The 17,169-nt window shown below is 40.9% G+C and overlaps 2 protein-coding genes across 10 annotated transcripts in view; both read left to right on the top strand.

Annotated features, from left to right (window-relative positions):
• Positions 1 to 9,180, top strand: part of LOC115148428 (myotubularin-related protein 4) — a 100,015-nt gene extending 90,835 nt beyond the window's left edge. For all 9 annotated transcript variants that reach the window (XM_029690311.1, XM_029690308.1, XM_029690310.1 and 6 more), the window contains 2 exons: positions 7,711 to 7,799; positions 8,126 to 9,180. In XM_029690311.1, coding sequence (XP_029546171.1) covers positions 7,711 to 7,799; positions 8,126 to 8,303 — 267 coding nt within the window. In that variant the 3' untranslated portion in view covers positions 8,304 to 9,180. The remainder of the gene's footprint in view (positions 1 to 7,710; positions 7,800 to 8,125) is intronic.
• Positions 9,181 to 16,507: 7,327 nt separating this feature from the next.
• Positions 16,508 to 17,169, top strand: part of LOC115149623 (carbonic anhydrase 4-like) — a 25,754-nt gene continuing 25,092 nt past the window's right edge. The window contains exon 1 of the mRNA XM_029692575.1: positions 16,508 to 16,541. Coding sequence (XP_029548435.1) covers positions 16,508 to 16,541 — 34 coding nt within the window. The remainder of the gene's footprint in view (positions 16,542 to 17,169) is intronic.

Raw genomic sequence — 17,169 nt, 5'->3', positions numbered from 1 at the left:
AGCATACCCATAACATGATGCAGCCGCCACTATAATTGAAAATATCGACAGTGGTACTCAGTAGTGTTTAATTGGATTTGCCCAAAACATAACACTTTGTATTAAGGTCAAAAAGTTAATTGCTTTGCCAATTTATTTGCAGTATTATTTTAGTGCCTTGTTGCAAACAGGATGCATGTTTTGGAATATTTTTATTCTGTACAGGCTTCCTTTTTTCACTCTCAATTAGGCTAGTATTGTGGAGTAACTACAATGTTGTTGATCCAGCCTCAGTTTTCTCCTATCACAGCCATTAAACTCTGTAACTGGTAAAATCCATGAGCCCTTTCCTTCCTCTATGGTAACTGAGTTAGGAAGGACACCTGTATCTTTGTAGTGACTGGGTGTATTGATATGCCATCCAAAATGTAATTAATAACTTCACCATGCTCAAAGGGATATTCAGTATCTGCATTTTTTATTTTTAGCCATCTACCAATAGTTGACCTTCGTTGCAAGGCTTTGGAAAACCTGCCTGGTCTTTGTGGTTGAAACTGTGTTTGAAAATTCACTGCTCGACTGAGTGACCTTACAGATAATTGTATGTGTGGGGTACAGAGATGAGATAGTCGTTCAAAAATCATGTTAACCCTGTAATGTTGATGGCCGTGCACCCGTGAAAATTGAATTAGCATAATAATAAAAAATCCCTGTAAAAATCCATCAGTTTAAACTAGTTTAAACTATTATTGCACAGAGTCCATACAACTTTATTATGTGACTTGTTAAGCACATTTTTACTTCTGAACTTATTTAGGCTTGCCATAACAAAGGGGTTGAATACTTATTGACCCAAGATATTTGTGACTCACCACCTGGATTTGGTCTTATGTAGCAAAATGTAAAATTGTGTTTTTTACATTGGATAAAAGTGGAGACTACAAAATGGTTTATTAATTAACATACACTGCATTTTTGAAGAACAATGGGAAAGTAATTCTGCTTTGAAAGTTGTTAAAAACTTCTTACGGCTTGAATCCCGTTAGCGGGATCGATATGACGACAGCCAGTGAAAGTGCAGGGCGGCAAATTCAAAACAACAAAAATCTAATAATTAAAATTCCTCAAACATACAAGTATTATACACCATTTTAAAGCTTTACATCTTGTTAATCCAGCCACAGTGTCTGATTTCAAAAAGGCTTTACGGCGAAAGCAAAACATATGATTATGTTAGGTCAGCGCCTACACACACAAAAACACAGCCATTTTCCAACCAAAGAGAGGAGTCACAAAAAGCAGAAATAGAGAGAAAATGTATCACTAACCTTTGATGATCTTCATCAGATGACACTCATATGACTTCATGTTACACAATACATGTATGTTTTGTTCGATAAAGTTCATATTTATATCCAAAAATCTCAGTTTACATTGGCACGTTATGTTCAGTAATCTTTTGCCTCCAAAATATCCGGTGATTTTGCAGAGAGCCACACCAATTTACAGAAATACTCATCATAAATGTTAATGAAAATACAAGTGTTATACATAGAACTTTAGATAAACTTCTCCTTAACTCTTACATCTAGACATTGCGCTTGCGGAACACCTGCTCCAATATCCAATGATAGGCGTGGCGCGAATTACAAATTCCTCAAAAATCCAAAAACTTCCATTTTTCAAACATATGACTATTTTACACCATTTTAAAGACAAGACTCTCCTTTATCTAACCACACTGTCCGATTTCAAAAAGGCTTTACAGCGAAAGCAAAACATTAGATTATGTCAGCAGAGTACCCAGCCAGAAATAATCAGACACCCATTTTTCAAGCTAGCATATAATGTCACAAAAAACAAAACCACAGCTAAATGCAGCACTAACCTTTGATGATCTTCATCAGATGACACTCCTAGGACATTATGTTATACAATACATGCATGTTTTGTTCAATCAAGTTCATATTTATATCAAAAACCAGCTTTTTACATTAGCATGTGATGTTCAGGACTAGCATTACCACCGAACACTTCCGGTGATTTTACTAAATTACTCATGATAAACGTTCACAAAAAACATAACAATTATTTTAAGAATTATAGATACAAAACTCCTTTATGCAATTGCGGTGTCCGATTTTAAAATAGCTTTTCGGTGAAAGCACATTTTGCAATATTCTGAGTAGATAGCCCGGCCATCATGGCTAGCTATTTTGACACCCACCAAGTTTGGCCCTCACCAAACTCAGATTTACTATAAGAAAAATTGGATTATCTTTGCTGTTCTTCATCAGAATGCACTCCCAGGACATCTACTTCAATAACAAATGTTGGTTTGGTTCCAAATAATCCATAGTTATATCCAAATAGCGGCGTTTTGTTCGTGCGTTCAAGACACTATCCGAAGGGTAAAGAAGGGTGACGCGCCCGGCGTGTTTCGTGACAAAAAATTTCAAAATATTCCATTACCGTACTTCGAAGCATGTCAAACGCTGTTTAAAATCATTTTTTATGCGATTTTTCTCGTAAAAAAACGATAATATTCCGACCGGGAAACCCTGTTTTCGTTCAAAGACGAAAAAATAAAAACATGGAGTCGTCTCGTGCATGCGCCCCCAGTCTCATTGTTCTCAGATCGACCACTATCCAAATGCGCTAATGTTTTTCAGCCATGGCCTGCAAAATCATCATTCAATGTTCTGGCGCCTTCTGAGAGCCTATGGGAGCGTTAGAAAATGTCACGTTACAGCAGAGATCCCCTGTTTTGGATAGAGATGATCAAGAAGGCCAAGAAATAGTCAGAGAGGGCGCTTCCTCTTTGGAATCTTCTCAGGTTTTGGCCTGCCAAATGAGTTCTGTTATACTCACAGACACCATTCAAACAGTTTTAGAAACTTTGGAGTGTTTTCTATCCAAAGCTAATAATTATATGCATATTCTAGTTTCTGGGCAGGAGTAATAATCAGATTAAATTGGGTACGTTTTTTATCCGGCCGTGAAAATACTGCCCCCTATCCATAACAAGTTAATACAACCGCTGTGTCAGATTTCAAAAAAGCTTTACCGAAAAAGCAATAATCTGAGTACGGCGCTCAGACAATAAAACATGCCAAGCAATATATCTGCCATGTTGGAGTCAACAATAGTCAGAAACCTTTGATGATCTTCATCAGAATGCACTCCCAGGTCCACAATAAATGTTTGTTTTGTTCGATAAAGTCCATCATTTATGTCCAAATACCTCCTTTTTGTTCATGCCTTCAGTTCACAAATCCAAATTCAGGACGCGCAGGTCAGAAGAAAACTCAAAAATGTCCATTACAGTTCGTAGAAACATGTCAAACATGTCCATTACAGTTCGTAGAAACATGTCAAACAATGTATAGAATCAATCTTTAGGATGTTTTTATCGTAAATCCGCAATAAAGTTTCAACCGGAGAAATCCTTTGTCTCCAAAAAATGGTATGGAACTGAGGTACCTCTCACGTGAGCGCGCATGCCTGAGGCTCATGCCCTGCTGGCAGTGTTCTGACTCCAGTAGCTCTTATTCATCATCACTTTACAGTAGAAGCTTCAAACAAGGTTGTAAAGACTGTTGACATCTAGTGGAAGCCTTAGGAAGTGCAACATGACCCCGCAGACACTGTAGTTTGAATAGGGAATTAATTGAAGTCCTGCAGACCACTTCCTGTTTGGATTTTGTCTCAGGTTTTTGCCTGCCATATGAGTTCTGTTATACTCACAGACATCATTCAAACAGTTTTAGAAACTTCAGAGTGTTTTCTATCCAAATCTACTAATAATATGCATATCTTAGTTACTGGGAGCTCAGTTAAAAATTAACCTCACCACAGACAATCTTTATATGATCCTTTCCTCTGGGCACGTCAGTCAACCAAGCTACTCATTACTGCCACCATCCATAAGAAGTTAAACTTGTAAACTCACTTTTAAGAAAATGGCCATTGAATGTTTTGGTATATAGTGAAGAGATCCTCTTTGTCTACACCCATTCAGCATCGTTCACACCCTCTTAAGCTTTAGTTCCACACATTTGTTTACCTCTGGATAACATGAAAATAGCCTAACCAGCTCTGCTGGCAACAATTTCAGCTAACATTAGGCTCTAACTAGCAAAGCAAACAGTTCTGGGATACGAATAATAACGTCATACACGTAACGTTAGCTAGGGAGCCAGCCAGCTAATGTTAGCTAGCCAGCTAACAGTACACATTAGCTTGAAATTAAACTACATTCTGTCAAAATTATAAACATGTAACATATGAAAATGTAGCTAGCTAGACTATCTTACCTGTATACATCATCATGCATGATGGACGTGTCTCCCTGTCATGGATGCCATGCCATGGTTGCCCTTAATTTGAAGATGTAATCCGGAGACAGGTATTTTCTCCATCTCTTTAGCTATCATACTCTATTTCTGCTGATTTCAAAACTCGATCCTCCAGAAAATGGAGAGCAACACTTATGCAGCTCCACTACACGGTACATTTTTTTAAAAGCAGCGTTGAACAGGATTACCAACACAGACTGACCAGCTCAAATAGACAGAAGCCTTCTATATGGCAGAACAATCCTAAGTCCTCTCTCGGCATGTCCAGCCCACTCATTATCTCAGCCAATCATGGCTAGTGGCTTTTTCTGTGGCTTAACCAACATGGCTCGGAATTTAACATTTACATTTACATTTACATCATTTAGCAGACGCTCTTATCCAGAGCGACTTACAAATTGGTGCATACACCTTATGATATCCAGTGGAATAACCACTTTACAATAGTACATCTATATCTTTTTTGGGGGGAGGGGGGTTAGAAGGATTACTTAATCCTATCCCAGGTATTCCTTAAAGAGGTGGGGTTTCAGGTGTCTCCGGAAGGTGGTGATTGACTCCGCTGTCCTGGCGTCGTGAGGGAGCTTGTTCCACCATTGGGGTGCCAGAGCAGCGAACAGTTTTGACTGGGCTGAGCGGGAACTGTACTTCCGCAGGGGTAGGGGGGCCAGCAGGCCAGAGGAAGCAGTGCCCTTCTTTGGGTGTAGGGAATGATCAGAGCCTGAAGGTACGGAGGTGCCGTTCCCCTCACAGCTCCGTAGGCAAGCACCATGGTCTTGTAGCAGATGCGAGCTTCAACTGGAAGCCAGTGGAGTGTGCGGAGGAGCGGGGTGACGTGAGAGAACTTGGGAAGGTTGAACACCAGACGGGCTGCGGCGTTCTGGATGAGTTGTAGGGGTTTAATGGCGCAGGCAGGGAGCCCCGCCAACAGCGAGTTGCAGTAATCCAGACGGGAGATGACAAGTGCCTGGATTAGGACCTGCGCCGCTTCATGTGTGAGTCAGGGTTGTACACTGCAAATGTTGTAGAGCATGAATCTACAGGATCGGGTCACCACCTTGATGTTAGCGGAGAACGACAGGGTGTTGTCCTGGGTCACGCCAAGGCTCTTAGCACTCTGGGAGGAGGACACAAGGGAGTTGTCAACCGTGATGGCGAGATCATGGAACGGGCAGTCCTTCCCCGGGAGAAAGAGCAGCTCCGTCTTGCCGAGGTTCAGCTTGAGATGGTGATCCGTCATCCACACTGATATGTCTGCCAAACATGCAGAGATGCGATTTACCACCTGGTTATCAAAAGGGGGAAAGGAGAAGATTAGTTGTGTGTCGTCTGCGTAGCAATGATAGGAGAGACCATGTGAGGGTATGTCAGAGCCAAGTGACTTGGTGTATAGCGAGAATAGGAGAGGGCCTAGAACTGAGCCCTGGGGGACACCAGTGGTGAGAGCACGTGGTGCGGAGACGGATTCTCGCCACGCCACCTGGTAGGAGCGACCTGTCAGGTAGGACGCAATCCAAGAGTGAGCCGTGCCGGAGATGCCCAACTCGGAGAGGGTGGAGAGGAGGATCTGATGGTTCACAGTATCAAAGGCAGCAGATAGGTCTAGAAGGATGAGAGCAGAGGAGAGAGAGTTAGCTTTAGCAGTGCGGAGAGCCTCCGTGACACAGAGAAGAGGTCACATTTCAGCTTTTCATTTTTTATTAATTTATAAACATTTTGAAAAACAGAATTCCACTTTGACATTATGGAGTATTGTGTGTAGGCCAGTGACAAAACAAACTCTGTTTAACCTGTCTAGGACCGGCGGGACGAATTCGTCCCACCTACGTAACAGCCAGTTGAATCCTGTGGCGCGATTTTCAAATACCTTTGAAATGCTATTACTTCAATTTCTCAAACATATGACTATTTTACAGCTATTTAAAGACAAGACTCTCGTTAATCTAACCACACTGTCCGATTTCAAAAAGGCTTTACAACGAAAGCAAAACATTAGATTATGTCAGCAGAGTACCCAGCCATAAATAATCAGACACCCATTTTTCAAGCTAGCATATAATGTCACAAAAACCCAGAAGACAGCTAAATGCAGCACTAACCTTTGATGATCTTCATCAGATGACACACCTAGGACATTATGTTATACAATACATGCATGTTTTGTTCAATCAAGTTCATATTTATATCAAAAACCAGCTTTTTACATTAGCATGTGACGTTCAGAACTAGCATACCCCCCGCAAACTTCCGGCGAATTTACTAACAATTTACTAAATTACTCACGATAAACGTTCACAAAAAGCATAACAATTATTTTAAGAATTATAGATACATTACTCCTCTATGCACTCAATATGTCCGATTTTAAAATAGCTTTTCGGTGAAAGCACATTTTGCAATATTCTAAGTAGATAGCCCGGCATCACAGGGCTAGCTATTTAGACACCCACCAAGTTTAGCCTTCACCAAAGTCAGGTTTACTATTAGAAAAGTTTGATTACCTTTCCTGTTCTTCGTCAGAATGCACTCCCAGGGCTTCTACTTCAATAACAAATGTAGGTTTGGTCCAAAATAATCCATAGTTATGTTCCAACAGCGACGTTTTGTTCGTGCGTTCCAGACACTATCCCAATGGTAAATAACGGTCGTGCGCACGGCACATTTCGTGACAAAAGATTTCTAAATATTTCATTACCGTACTTCGAAGCATGTCAACCGCTGTTTAAAATCAATTTTTATGCCATTATTCTCGTAAAAAAGCGATAATATTCCGACCGGGAATCTGCAATTAGGTAAACAGCCGAAAGAAAATATATCACTGGGTCGACTCGGGCACGAGCCTAAGCCCTTTGTCCTCTGATGGGCCACTTGGCAAAGGCGATAATGTGTTTCAGCCAGAGGCTGCCTCGTCATCGTTCAGGTTTTTCCCGGGCTCTGAGAGCCTATTGGAGTCGTAGGAAGTGTCACGTTACAGCTAAGATCCTGACTCTTCAATAAACAGAAGCAAGAACAACAACACCTTGTCAGACAGGCCACTTCCTGCATGAAACCTTCTCAGGTTTTTGCCTGCCAAATGAGTTCTGTTATACTCACAGACACCATTCAAACAGTTTTAGAAACTTTAGGGTGTTTTCTATCCAAAGCCAATAATTATATGCATATTCTAGTTACTGGGAAGGAGTAGGAACCAGATTAAATCGGGTACGTTTTTTATCCGGCCGTGTCAATACTGCCCCCTAGCCCTAACAAGTTAATCCATTTTAAATTCAGGCAGTAACATAACAAAATGTGGAGAAAGTCAAGGGGTGTGAATACTTTCTGAAGGAACTGTATGTGTCACACACTGTTCTAATAGAAATGCGTGTATATGCAGGTCACCAGGTGGGTGCCCGATCACATGGCCTCCCATTGTTTCAACTGCGACTGTGAGTTCTGGATGGCCAAGCGACGTCATCACTGCAGGTTTGTTTAGCTTTACCATTGATCGCTAATGTATGCATTAATCAAGAAGTCAAAATGTAAAGTGTAGGATAATAAATATAGCATAAACCTTCAACGCACAGCAGATTTTATACCACACCAACCGTGATTTGAGATTAAAAAAAGAATTAGCAGCACGTACGGCATCCCTTGAGTTTTTAGTGAATCTAGTTGCAGATATCAGCTGTTTTGAAGAAAGTTGGTTGTTTTTCCTACCTTAGTTGAATGCACTCAGGATAAGAGCATCTGCTAAATGACTAAAATGTGAATCTAGTTGTTGACTCTGTTTGCCCTTTTCCCTCCTTTAGGAACTGTGGCAATGTGTTCTGTAAAGACTGCTGCCACCTGAAGCTGCCCATCCCAGACCAGCAGTTGTACGACCCTGTCTTAGTGTGTAACATCTGCTATGACCTGCTGCTGGAGGCTAGGAACAGAGAGATCTGTAGCCAGCAGCTCAAGAAGCCCATCGCCACAGCCTCCAGCTGAGAGACAGGAGAGAGAGCCCCTTACTGAGTGTCCCAGTCCTGGCTCAGTCTGGCCTGGCCTAGTTCAGTTTGGCCCGGTTAGGACCTGGATCAGCACCTTCTTGGATCATCTTGAGCCATGTGCCCTGCTCCTACTACCCTAACATGGTCTGGTCTTGGTTGTGTGGGAAGATGAGGAGGACTTGTGGTTGCTCTGTGGCAGGGAGGCAAAGCTTGAGAATGGAGAGAGGCCACTGACCCCTGAGGATGAGAGACTGACTGAAGAGTGGAAGAGGATAGGGGATGACAGTGAATTAACTGAGTGAGGGAGATGGATGAGGAAGAGCTGTTATGGAGGCTATCCCACTGAGTTGAACCCCCTTTGGTCTAACACATTTCCAACCTGGAAGGAAGGCTGCAGCGTCCTGCTGCCCTGCCCTGGGGCTATTGTTCTCCACAGGTGCCTCAGATACCCCCTGATGCCCCATGCCACCTCCCTGCTCCTGTAGCTCCATCTCAAACCTACCTGAATGTCCACCCCCATTCTAGCGCATCCCTCTCACACCCACCAACCAACCACCCCATAATGTGCCTCCCCGCCCGAAACACACACACTCACACACACACCCACCTACTCGCCTCCAAGGACAATCTCTCGCCCTCCCTAGTGTTGGGGACTCCAAAGCCTTTACCTGTTAAATGGAGGCTGATGACAACTTTAACAAGAAAAAGAACAAATGCTGCTACAGTATTTAAGTCTAATTTTGTATTCTTATTATTTTGTGCACTACAAGCTGTTTGTGTATTTAAGGGAATTTGAGGCCAAACTCGAGCGAAAGGGAGAAATCTGCTGTTTACTTGCTGTCATACCTTTTTGTGGAGCTTGAATGTAAATGTTAGAAATGAAATGGACAAGTGTGTCGGAGTAACTGGAAGACTGACGATAATATTTGATTATGTGGTAACACTTGACACCCAGCATCATAACACGTTATGACATGGTCATAACCATTTCATATGTCATAACAGCTGACATAACTTGTCATAACCTGTTATAATATGGTCATAACACTCATGACACATATTTAGACTTGTTGTGACATATATTGTGTTATTTTATGGTTGGTTATGACACCTACATAAGAGTAAAATCCCACAAAACCTACCACAGTAGTTATTTTATGGCTGGTTGTGATGTTATGTATATTTTTTTAGGTTGACCATATTAAATTAACATTGTAATTTCACACACATTGATGTCAGACATGCACCTACCCCAATGCTGATAACTGGATGAATGCAGGAGAAGATTTCAGGAGCAGGACAAGACACACTCTTTTTGACTGCTATAAAGGGGATGTGAATGAGCCTATCTGGTTTATATGATTAGGAGGGTCATAATGCTTCTTGACAGTGTCATAAAGTGTATTTTCTCAGTCCAAGTAAAGTGACACAGGGTGGTCATAATGCTTCATGACAGTGTCAAAGGTTATTTTTTACAAGTTATTTAAAATATGATGAAAAATAACATGACTGTAAAGAATTCATTACAACAACAAAGGTTTCAAGAAACAAACCTTCAAACGACTGGGAAAAAGGTATTTTTTTATTTTTTTTGTGACACTTATGTAGGTGTCATAACCAGTCATAAAATAACAAAATAGATGTCACAACAGGTGTAAATATATGGGTCATGACAGTGTTATGACCATGTTATGACAAGTGTTACTGTTTATCTTAATGCACATTTGGTGGGTTGTGTTCTTTTTCATTCCTGCAATGTGTTATTTAAAAATATAAAAAAATGCACAGTTAATGTGGTTCTGCCTTTACCAATGTTATTCTCAAGTCCTGTCGCAACGGTTTTAACATTAGAGGTACCCCACTATTTGTATCGAGAAAGGTTTAGAACAGATAAATAATTGTCATTCGGATATATATGCACCTGATCAGAGGAGTCTTAAAAAATGATAATAGAATGCCTAACCATCCAGACAAGGAAAGTTGTTGCCGCGTTTCCAAATAGAGGGCTTTCTGCAATGTTGTCATAGAGTATGACTTGAAAGATCACTAGAAAGTACTTGATGGCTGTTAGCTGATGGGAGAGGGAGGGATGGATGGAGGGGTTTTGAATAATGGAGTATACAGTACCAGTCAAAAGTTTGGACACACCTACTCATTCAATGGTTTTTCTTTATTTTTACTATTTTCTATATTGTAGAATAATAGTAAAGACATCAAAACAATGAAATAACACATGGAATCATGTAGTATCCAAAAAAGTGTTAAACAAATCCAAATATATTTATATTTGATTCTTCAAAGTAGCCACCTTTTGCCTTGATGACAGCTTTGCACACTCTTGGCATTCTCTCAACCAGCTTCACCTGTATGCTGAGCACTTGTTGGCTGCTTTTCCTTCACTCTGCGGTCCAACTCATAGTAAAACCAACTCAATTGGTTTGAGGTTGGGTGATTGTGGAGGCCAGGTCATCTGACACAGCACTCCATCACTCCCCTTCTTGGTCAAATAGCCCTTACACAGCCTGGAGGTGTGTTGGGTCATTGTCCTGTTGAAAAACAAATGATATTCCCAGTAAGCGCAAACCAGATGGGATGGCGTATCGCTGCAGAATGCTGTGGTAGCCATGCTGGTTAAGCGTGCCTTGAATTCTAAATAAATCAAAGACAGTGTCACCAACAAAGCACCCCGACACCATCACACCTCCTCCTCCATGCTTCACGGTGGGAACCACACATGCGGAGATCATCCGTTCACCTTCTCTGCGTCTCACAAAGACACAGCGGTTGGAACCAAATATCTCAAATTTGGACTCATCAGACCAAAGGACAGATTTCCACCGGTCTAATGTCCATTGCTCGTAATTCTTGGCCCAAGCAAGTCTCTTCTTCTTATTGGTGTCATTTAGTAGTGGTTTCTTTGCAGCAATTCGACCATGAAGGCCTGATTCAACAGTTGATGTTGAGATGTGTTTGTTACTTGAACTATGTGAAGCATTTATTTGGGCTGCAATTTCTGAGGCTGGTAACTCTAATGAACTTCTCCTCTGCAGCAGAGGTAACTCTGGGTCTTCCTTTCCTATGGTGGTCCTCATGAGAGCCAGTTTCATCATAGCGCTTGATGGTTTTTGCAACTACACTTGAAGAAATGTTCCACTGTCATATCTCTTTGTTTATTTGAGCTGTTCTGTGTACCACCCCTACCTTGTCACAACACAACTGATTGGCTCAAACGAATTAAGAAGGAAGAAATTACACAAATTAACTTTTAACAAGGCACACTTGTTAATTGAAATGCATTCCTGACTACCTCATGAAGCTGGTTGAGAGAATGCCAAGAGTGTGTAAAGCTGTCATCGAGGCAAAGGGTGGCTACTTTGAAGAATCTCAAATATAAAATATATTATTTACATTTTAGTCATTTAGCAGACGCTCTTATCCAGAGCGACTTACAGTAGTGAATGCATACAGTAAATTTCATGCATTTATTTTGTACTGGCCCCCCGTGGGAATCGAACCCACAACCCTGGTGTTGCACACACCATGCTGGTGTTGCAAACACCATATTATGATTTGTTTAACACTTTTTGGGTTACTACATGATTCCATATGTGTTTTTTCATAGTTTTGATCTTCACTATTATTCTACAATATAGAAAATAGTAAAAATAAAGAAAAACCCTGAAATGAGTAGGTGTGTCCAAACGTTTGACTGATACTGTATTTCTACAGTGATGTTTGAGAGGGGCTTGATGTTGATGTACAGTAACATTGTCCTGTTTTGATTGACTGCTCAACCCTCGTCTTTTGATTGATCGTTTGATCATCCTCCTTGTCAGGTTCCTGTCTCAGAATTTTGTACCTGGCATTAAAAAGACTCCAGAGTAAGTACTAAAGTGCTATTTCTTTATTTCCTGTACTTACAGTAGGTGAGTTTGGCTAGCCTTGTATCTAAACTGAGTTTGTCATCTTTCCAAAATGAACTGAAACTGTTGTGGAACGTAGCCGGAGTTTGGCTGTGGTTCCAACAAATTGTTCTATTGCAAAAACCTCTGTGTTTGTTTCGTCTAATGAGCGTTCCTTGACAAAATAGTGCCATATTTTCTTTATTTTGGTATTTTTATTTTTTAAAGCATTAATGATGGAGACGACAACAGGTTAACTAACTGGCCACTGCTTGGTTTGTTTTAATGGTACAGATAGCTGCTTTAACAACATGGAAATTATTGAAATATCAGAACAGGGACATGTCCATTAGATAAAGATAATGAGATTGATTTGTTTGGAAATGAATGAACTGAAGATTTAAAGATTTAAATTAAATATTGAGTTTGTATGGTTGTCATGGTTATCCATTGCATAATAACTTTTGGGGTCTTTTAACACGATGTTGATTAAGGCAAAACCTTAACGAGGAGGTTGGGAACCCAGATATGTAATATAATACATAGTTATCTGATTCTGTACTAGTGGCTAAAACCTGTCACTTAGCAAATAATTGTGTAAACAAATGAAACGCACTGTAAAAGGTCAAGGGTTAAAATAAAAAAGATCATCTATATCACGGATGTGCTTCCCATCTCCATTCTCTGTTTGATGTGTTTATGACGTAATATCTTCAGACAAAGCTTTTCGGTGCCCACCTGCTTCAGAAGTATGATTGAGACTTGTATATTAGTTCACCTTTGGGCAGGCTGTGATTTTGGGTTTTGAACAAAACAGGATTTGAGTTCAGACTACCACCACCTGGCCCTCTCTACCCATCCAGGTCCCAGACAGGAGGCTGGCATGTGGAGTGGAGATCTCTTGCCATCCCTCAAAAGGTAACTATATCAAGGACAAGGCCATTGTCATTCAATTGACATTTATATTGGTTTAAGGATAGTTAATTAGTTAACTTCATATTGCACATTCTAGGTGGCGAGGCCTTGTACTTGTTGTAGCCTCAGACGCTGGACAAGGTGCTGAAATGCCAGTAGTCTGACTGAGCAGGCAAGATGGCCTGAGAATGAATTGGATGGGATATGTCATTTTTGGTTGATATCAGTTGAGAGATATTGGCAGTCTGCAGTTGATTATAAATGTCCCTTGGATCCAGTTTTTTTTTAATTTCACAAGGATACTGTGCTACTGACAGAGGTCCTCCGGCCATGGCACATCCTAGTGAGAAATAATTTCCTGTATTTTCCAAATTGACCACAAGACGGTGAGGGAAAAAAGTATTTGATCCCCTGCTGATTTTCTACGTTTGCCCACTGACAAAGAAATGATCAGTCTATAATTTTAATGGTAGGCTTATTTGAACAGTGAGAGACAGAATAACAACAAAAAAATCCATAAAAATGCATGCCAAAAATGTTATAAATTGATTTGCATTTTAATGAGGGAAATAAGTATTTGACCCCCTCTCAATCAGAAAGATTTCTGGCTCCCAGGTGTCTTTTATACAGGTAACGAGATGAGATTAGGAGCACACTCTTAAAGGGAGTGCTCCTAATCTCAGCTTGTTACCTGTATAAAAGACATCTGTCCACAGAAGCAATCAATCAATCAGATTCCAAACTCTCCACCATGGCCAAGACCAAAGAGCTCTCCAAGGATGTCAGGGACAAGATTGGAGACCTACACAAGGCTGGAATGGGCTACAAGACCATTGCCAAGCAGCTTGGTGAGAAGGGGGCAACAGTTTGTGCGATTATTTGCAAATGGAAGAAACACAAAAGAACTGTCAATCTCCCTCGGCCTGGGGCTCCATGCAAGATCTCACCTCGTGGAGTTGCAATGATCATGAGAACGGTGAGGAATCAGCCCAGAACTACACCGGACGATCTTGTCAATGATCTCAAGGCAGCTGGGACCATAGTCACCAAGAAAACAATTGGTAAAACACTATGCCGTGAAGGACTGAAATCCTGCAGCGCCCGCAAGGTCCCCCTGCTCAAGAAAGCACATATACATGCCTGTCTGAAGTTTGCCAATGAACATCTGAATGATTCAGAGGACAACTGGGTGAAAGTGTTGTGGTCAGATGAGACCAAAATGGAGCTCTTTGGCATCAACTCAACTCGCCGTGTTTGGAGGAGGAGGAATGCTGCCTCTGACCCCAATAACACCATCCCCACCGTCAAACATGGAGGTGGAAACATTATGCTTTGGGGGTGTTTTTCTGCTAAGGGGACAGGACAACTTCACCGCATCAAAGGGACGATGGACGGGGCCATGTACCATCAAATCTTGGGTGAGAACCTCCTTCCCTCAGCCAGGGCATTGAAAATAGGTTGTGGATGGGTATTCCAGCATGACAATAACCCAAAACACACGACCAAGGCAACAAAGGAGTGGCTCAAGAAGAAGCACATTAAGGTCCTGGAGTGGCCTAGCCAGTCTCCAGACCTTAATCCCATAGAATATCTGTGGAGGGAGCTGAAGGTTCGAGTTGCCCAACGTCAGCCTCGAAACCTTAATGACTTGGAGAAGATCTGCAAAGAGGAGTGGGACAAAATCCCTCCTGAGATGTGTGCAAACCTGGTGGCCAACTACAAGAAACGTCTGACCTCTGTGATTGCCAACAAGGGTTTTGCCACCAAGTACTAAGTCATGTTTTGCGGAGGGGGTCAAATACTTATTTCCCTCATTAAAATGCAAATCATTTTATAACATTTTTGACATGCGTTTATCTGGATTTTTTGTTGTTATTCTGTCTCTCACTGTTCAAATAAACCTACCATTAAAATTATAGACTGATCATTTCTTTGTCAGTGGGCAAACGTACAAAATCAGCAGGAGATCAAATACTTTTTTCCCTCACTGTAATACCTTTCCTTCTGTATGTCTACTACAGTATTGCATTGACACTGTACATTAATAAGGCCCCCACACAGGCTGTGTTTCGTCAGAGAATGCTTTGTAAGAAATGTCTTAATGTCATTTTCTGACGGTGTGTCGGAGGTAGGGGATGTTTACATTCATAAATGGCATTCAACTCACAACTCTAATATGACTTCTCTCATCTCTAAAATCACATGTCCACTTATAAGCCTTCCACTACGATTCAACATACTCACACTAATTGGAATGGCAAGCAGTAACATATTTTAGGTTATTTCAAGAGGGTTAAACATGGAAAATATAAACAATAGGCTAAAAACCTGGCTGAGGAGTAAGTGGTTCAAATGTTACAATAATGTCACACTACTAAGCCGAACCTAGCCGAGCTGTAATGCGCTGGCTTTGTTTCGCATTCACCATAGTTGCTACCATATTGAGAAGGACAATGTGAAAAGAAAACATCAGTCGGCACAGTACAGTTCGGGTTGGCCCTATATTGTGAAACAGGCATGTGTGTCTGTTAATGGCCTCTGAGGGGCAACTGTGTTCAGAATACAGGTACTGTAGCAGTGAAACAGCCTATTAATTTGTTTCCAGGTCTCAGAGACTGGACAATCAGGCTTTTACAGTATAATTTTATCTGTGTGTGTGTGCATGTGAGTTAGTTATTAACTATCAGATGAGGTGACAACCTCCTTATCCTCTATATAGATGGAGGAATTTCTAATTGGACTTTAACATAAAACAAGTCGATGCTCCATGGCTGAGATTACGTTTTATCACCCAGATCCAGGTCAGTTAAAAAAAGGGGTCACGGGGAAACATATTACCCACACCCTCCTCATTCCAGAGGGGGAATAGCTCAGATTCTGAACAATGGACACACACACACACACACACACACACACACACACACACACACACACACACACACACACACACACACACACACACACACACACACACACACACACACACACACTGATATATGTTTAAAAGTAATCAGAGGTGGTCAGTTGTCACTTTGTATAATGGGATATCTCTACCTGCATGGTGTTAGTTTATTGGCAGTCTTCTCATGCCCCCTGACAGTTGAACTGTCAATAAATGCCAGCATATTCATTATTGAAAATAATCTCATAATGAAGACCTCTGTAAATATGTGAGCAATTGATAGGCTATTAGAGGAGATGTTATCGGTTGGGATGTTTATTAGAAGTAATGCCGGGAGGGGGAGGGGCCAGGGCTGTAAATAAAGTATAAGACCCTCTTAGAAGAAGAATGAATCACATTTAATAACGAACTCATTGTGTTCCCCTGCGCCGCTCGAGCTTGACAGAGACGCGCTCCAAAATGCAGTGGCATCTAATCGTACCGATGGCATCCTTTTTGAAGATCTGCACCGGGGCAGGTGAGTCGATTTCAATGAATTGTGTTCGGGAATTTAGAAGGAAAGGTATAATCTCTGTATAGGCTATATATTAAATAAATCAGATTCGTGCATATTTTTCAATTGTCAACTGACACAAAGATGTAGGTGTTTAATACATTTGGGAGAAACGAAAAAAGCTTGATAAGTAAAATGAGCTCATTGTAAATTCAAAACAAATGTAAAAACATGCGACAATGTTCTCATTTCCTACCATTGAGTTGAAACTAGCAGTGTCCTGCATATTACAGATAACATTAACTTGGTGAGGGGATCACTTTACATTCTTTGATCATTCTAGCGGATAAAGTTTATGCATGATCCACCTGCTCATTGTTACCCTCTGAAAGCATTTACATTGTTGCACATTTACATTTGTTGTACATTTACATTTGCATTTACATTGTTGATGTTGTATTAAGGGTTTAGATTCGTTTAATTAAACGGCAACACATCTACTTCTTATTTCCTATGATATATCAAAAGCTATCAAACATTGGTTATTAGAATATGTACATGTCGACAAATAAAACAGTAAAAGCAATTGGTTGAAGTCAGTTTTAGCTGTTATATTTTTGTTATAGACTCTTCAAAAATGACCTTTCATTTG

The sequence above is a fragment of the Salmo trutta genome, chromosome 15 (assembly GCF_901001165.1).
Source record: "Salmo trutta chromosome 15, fSalTru1.1, whole genome shotgun sequence".
Classification (NCBI taxonomy): Eukaryota; Metazoa; Chordata; class Actinopteri; order Salmoniformes; family Salmonidae; genus Salmo; species Salmo trutta.
The sequence above is the reverse complement of the archived record's forward strand: the minus strand, read 5'-3'. Positions and strand labels throughout refer to the sequence as shown.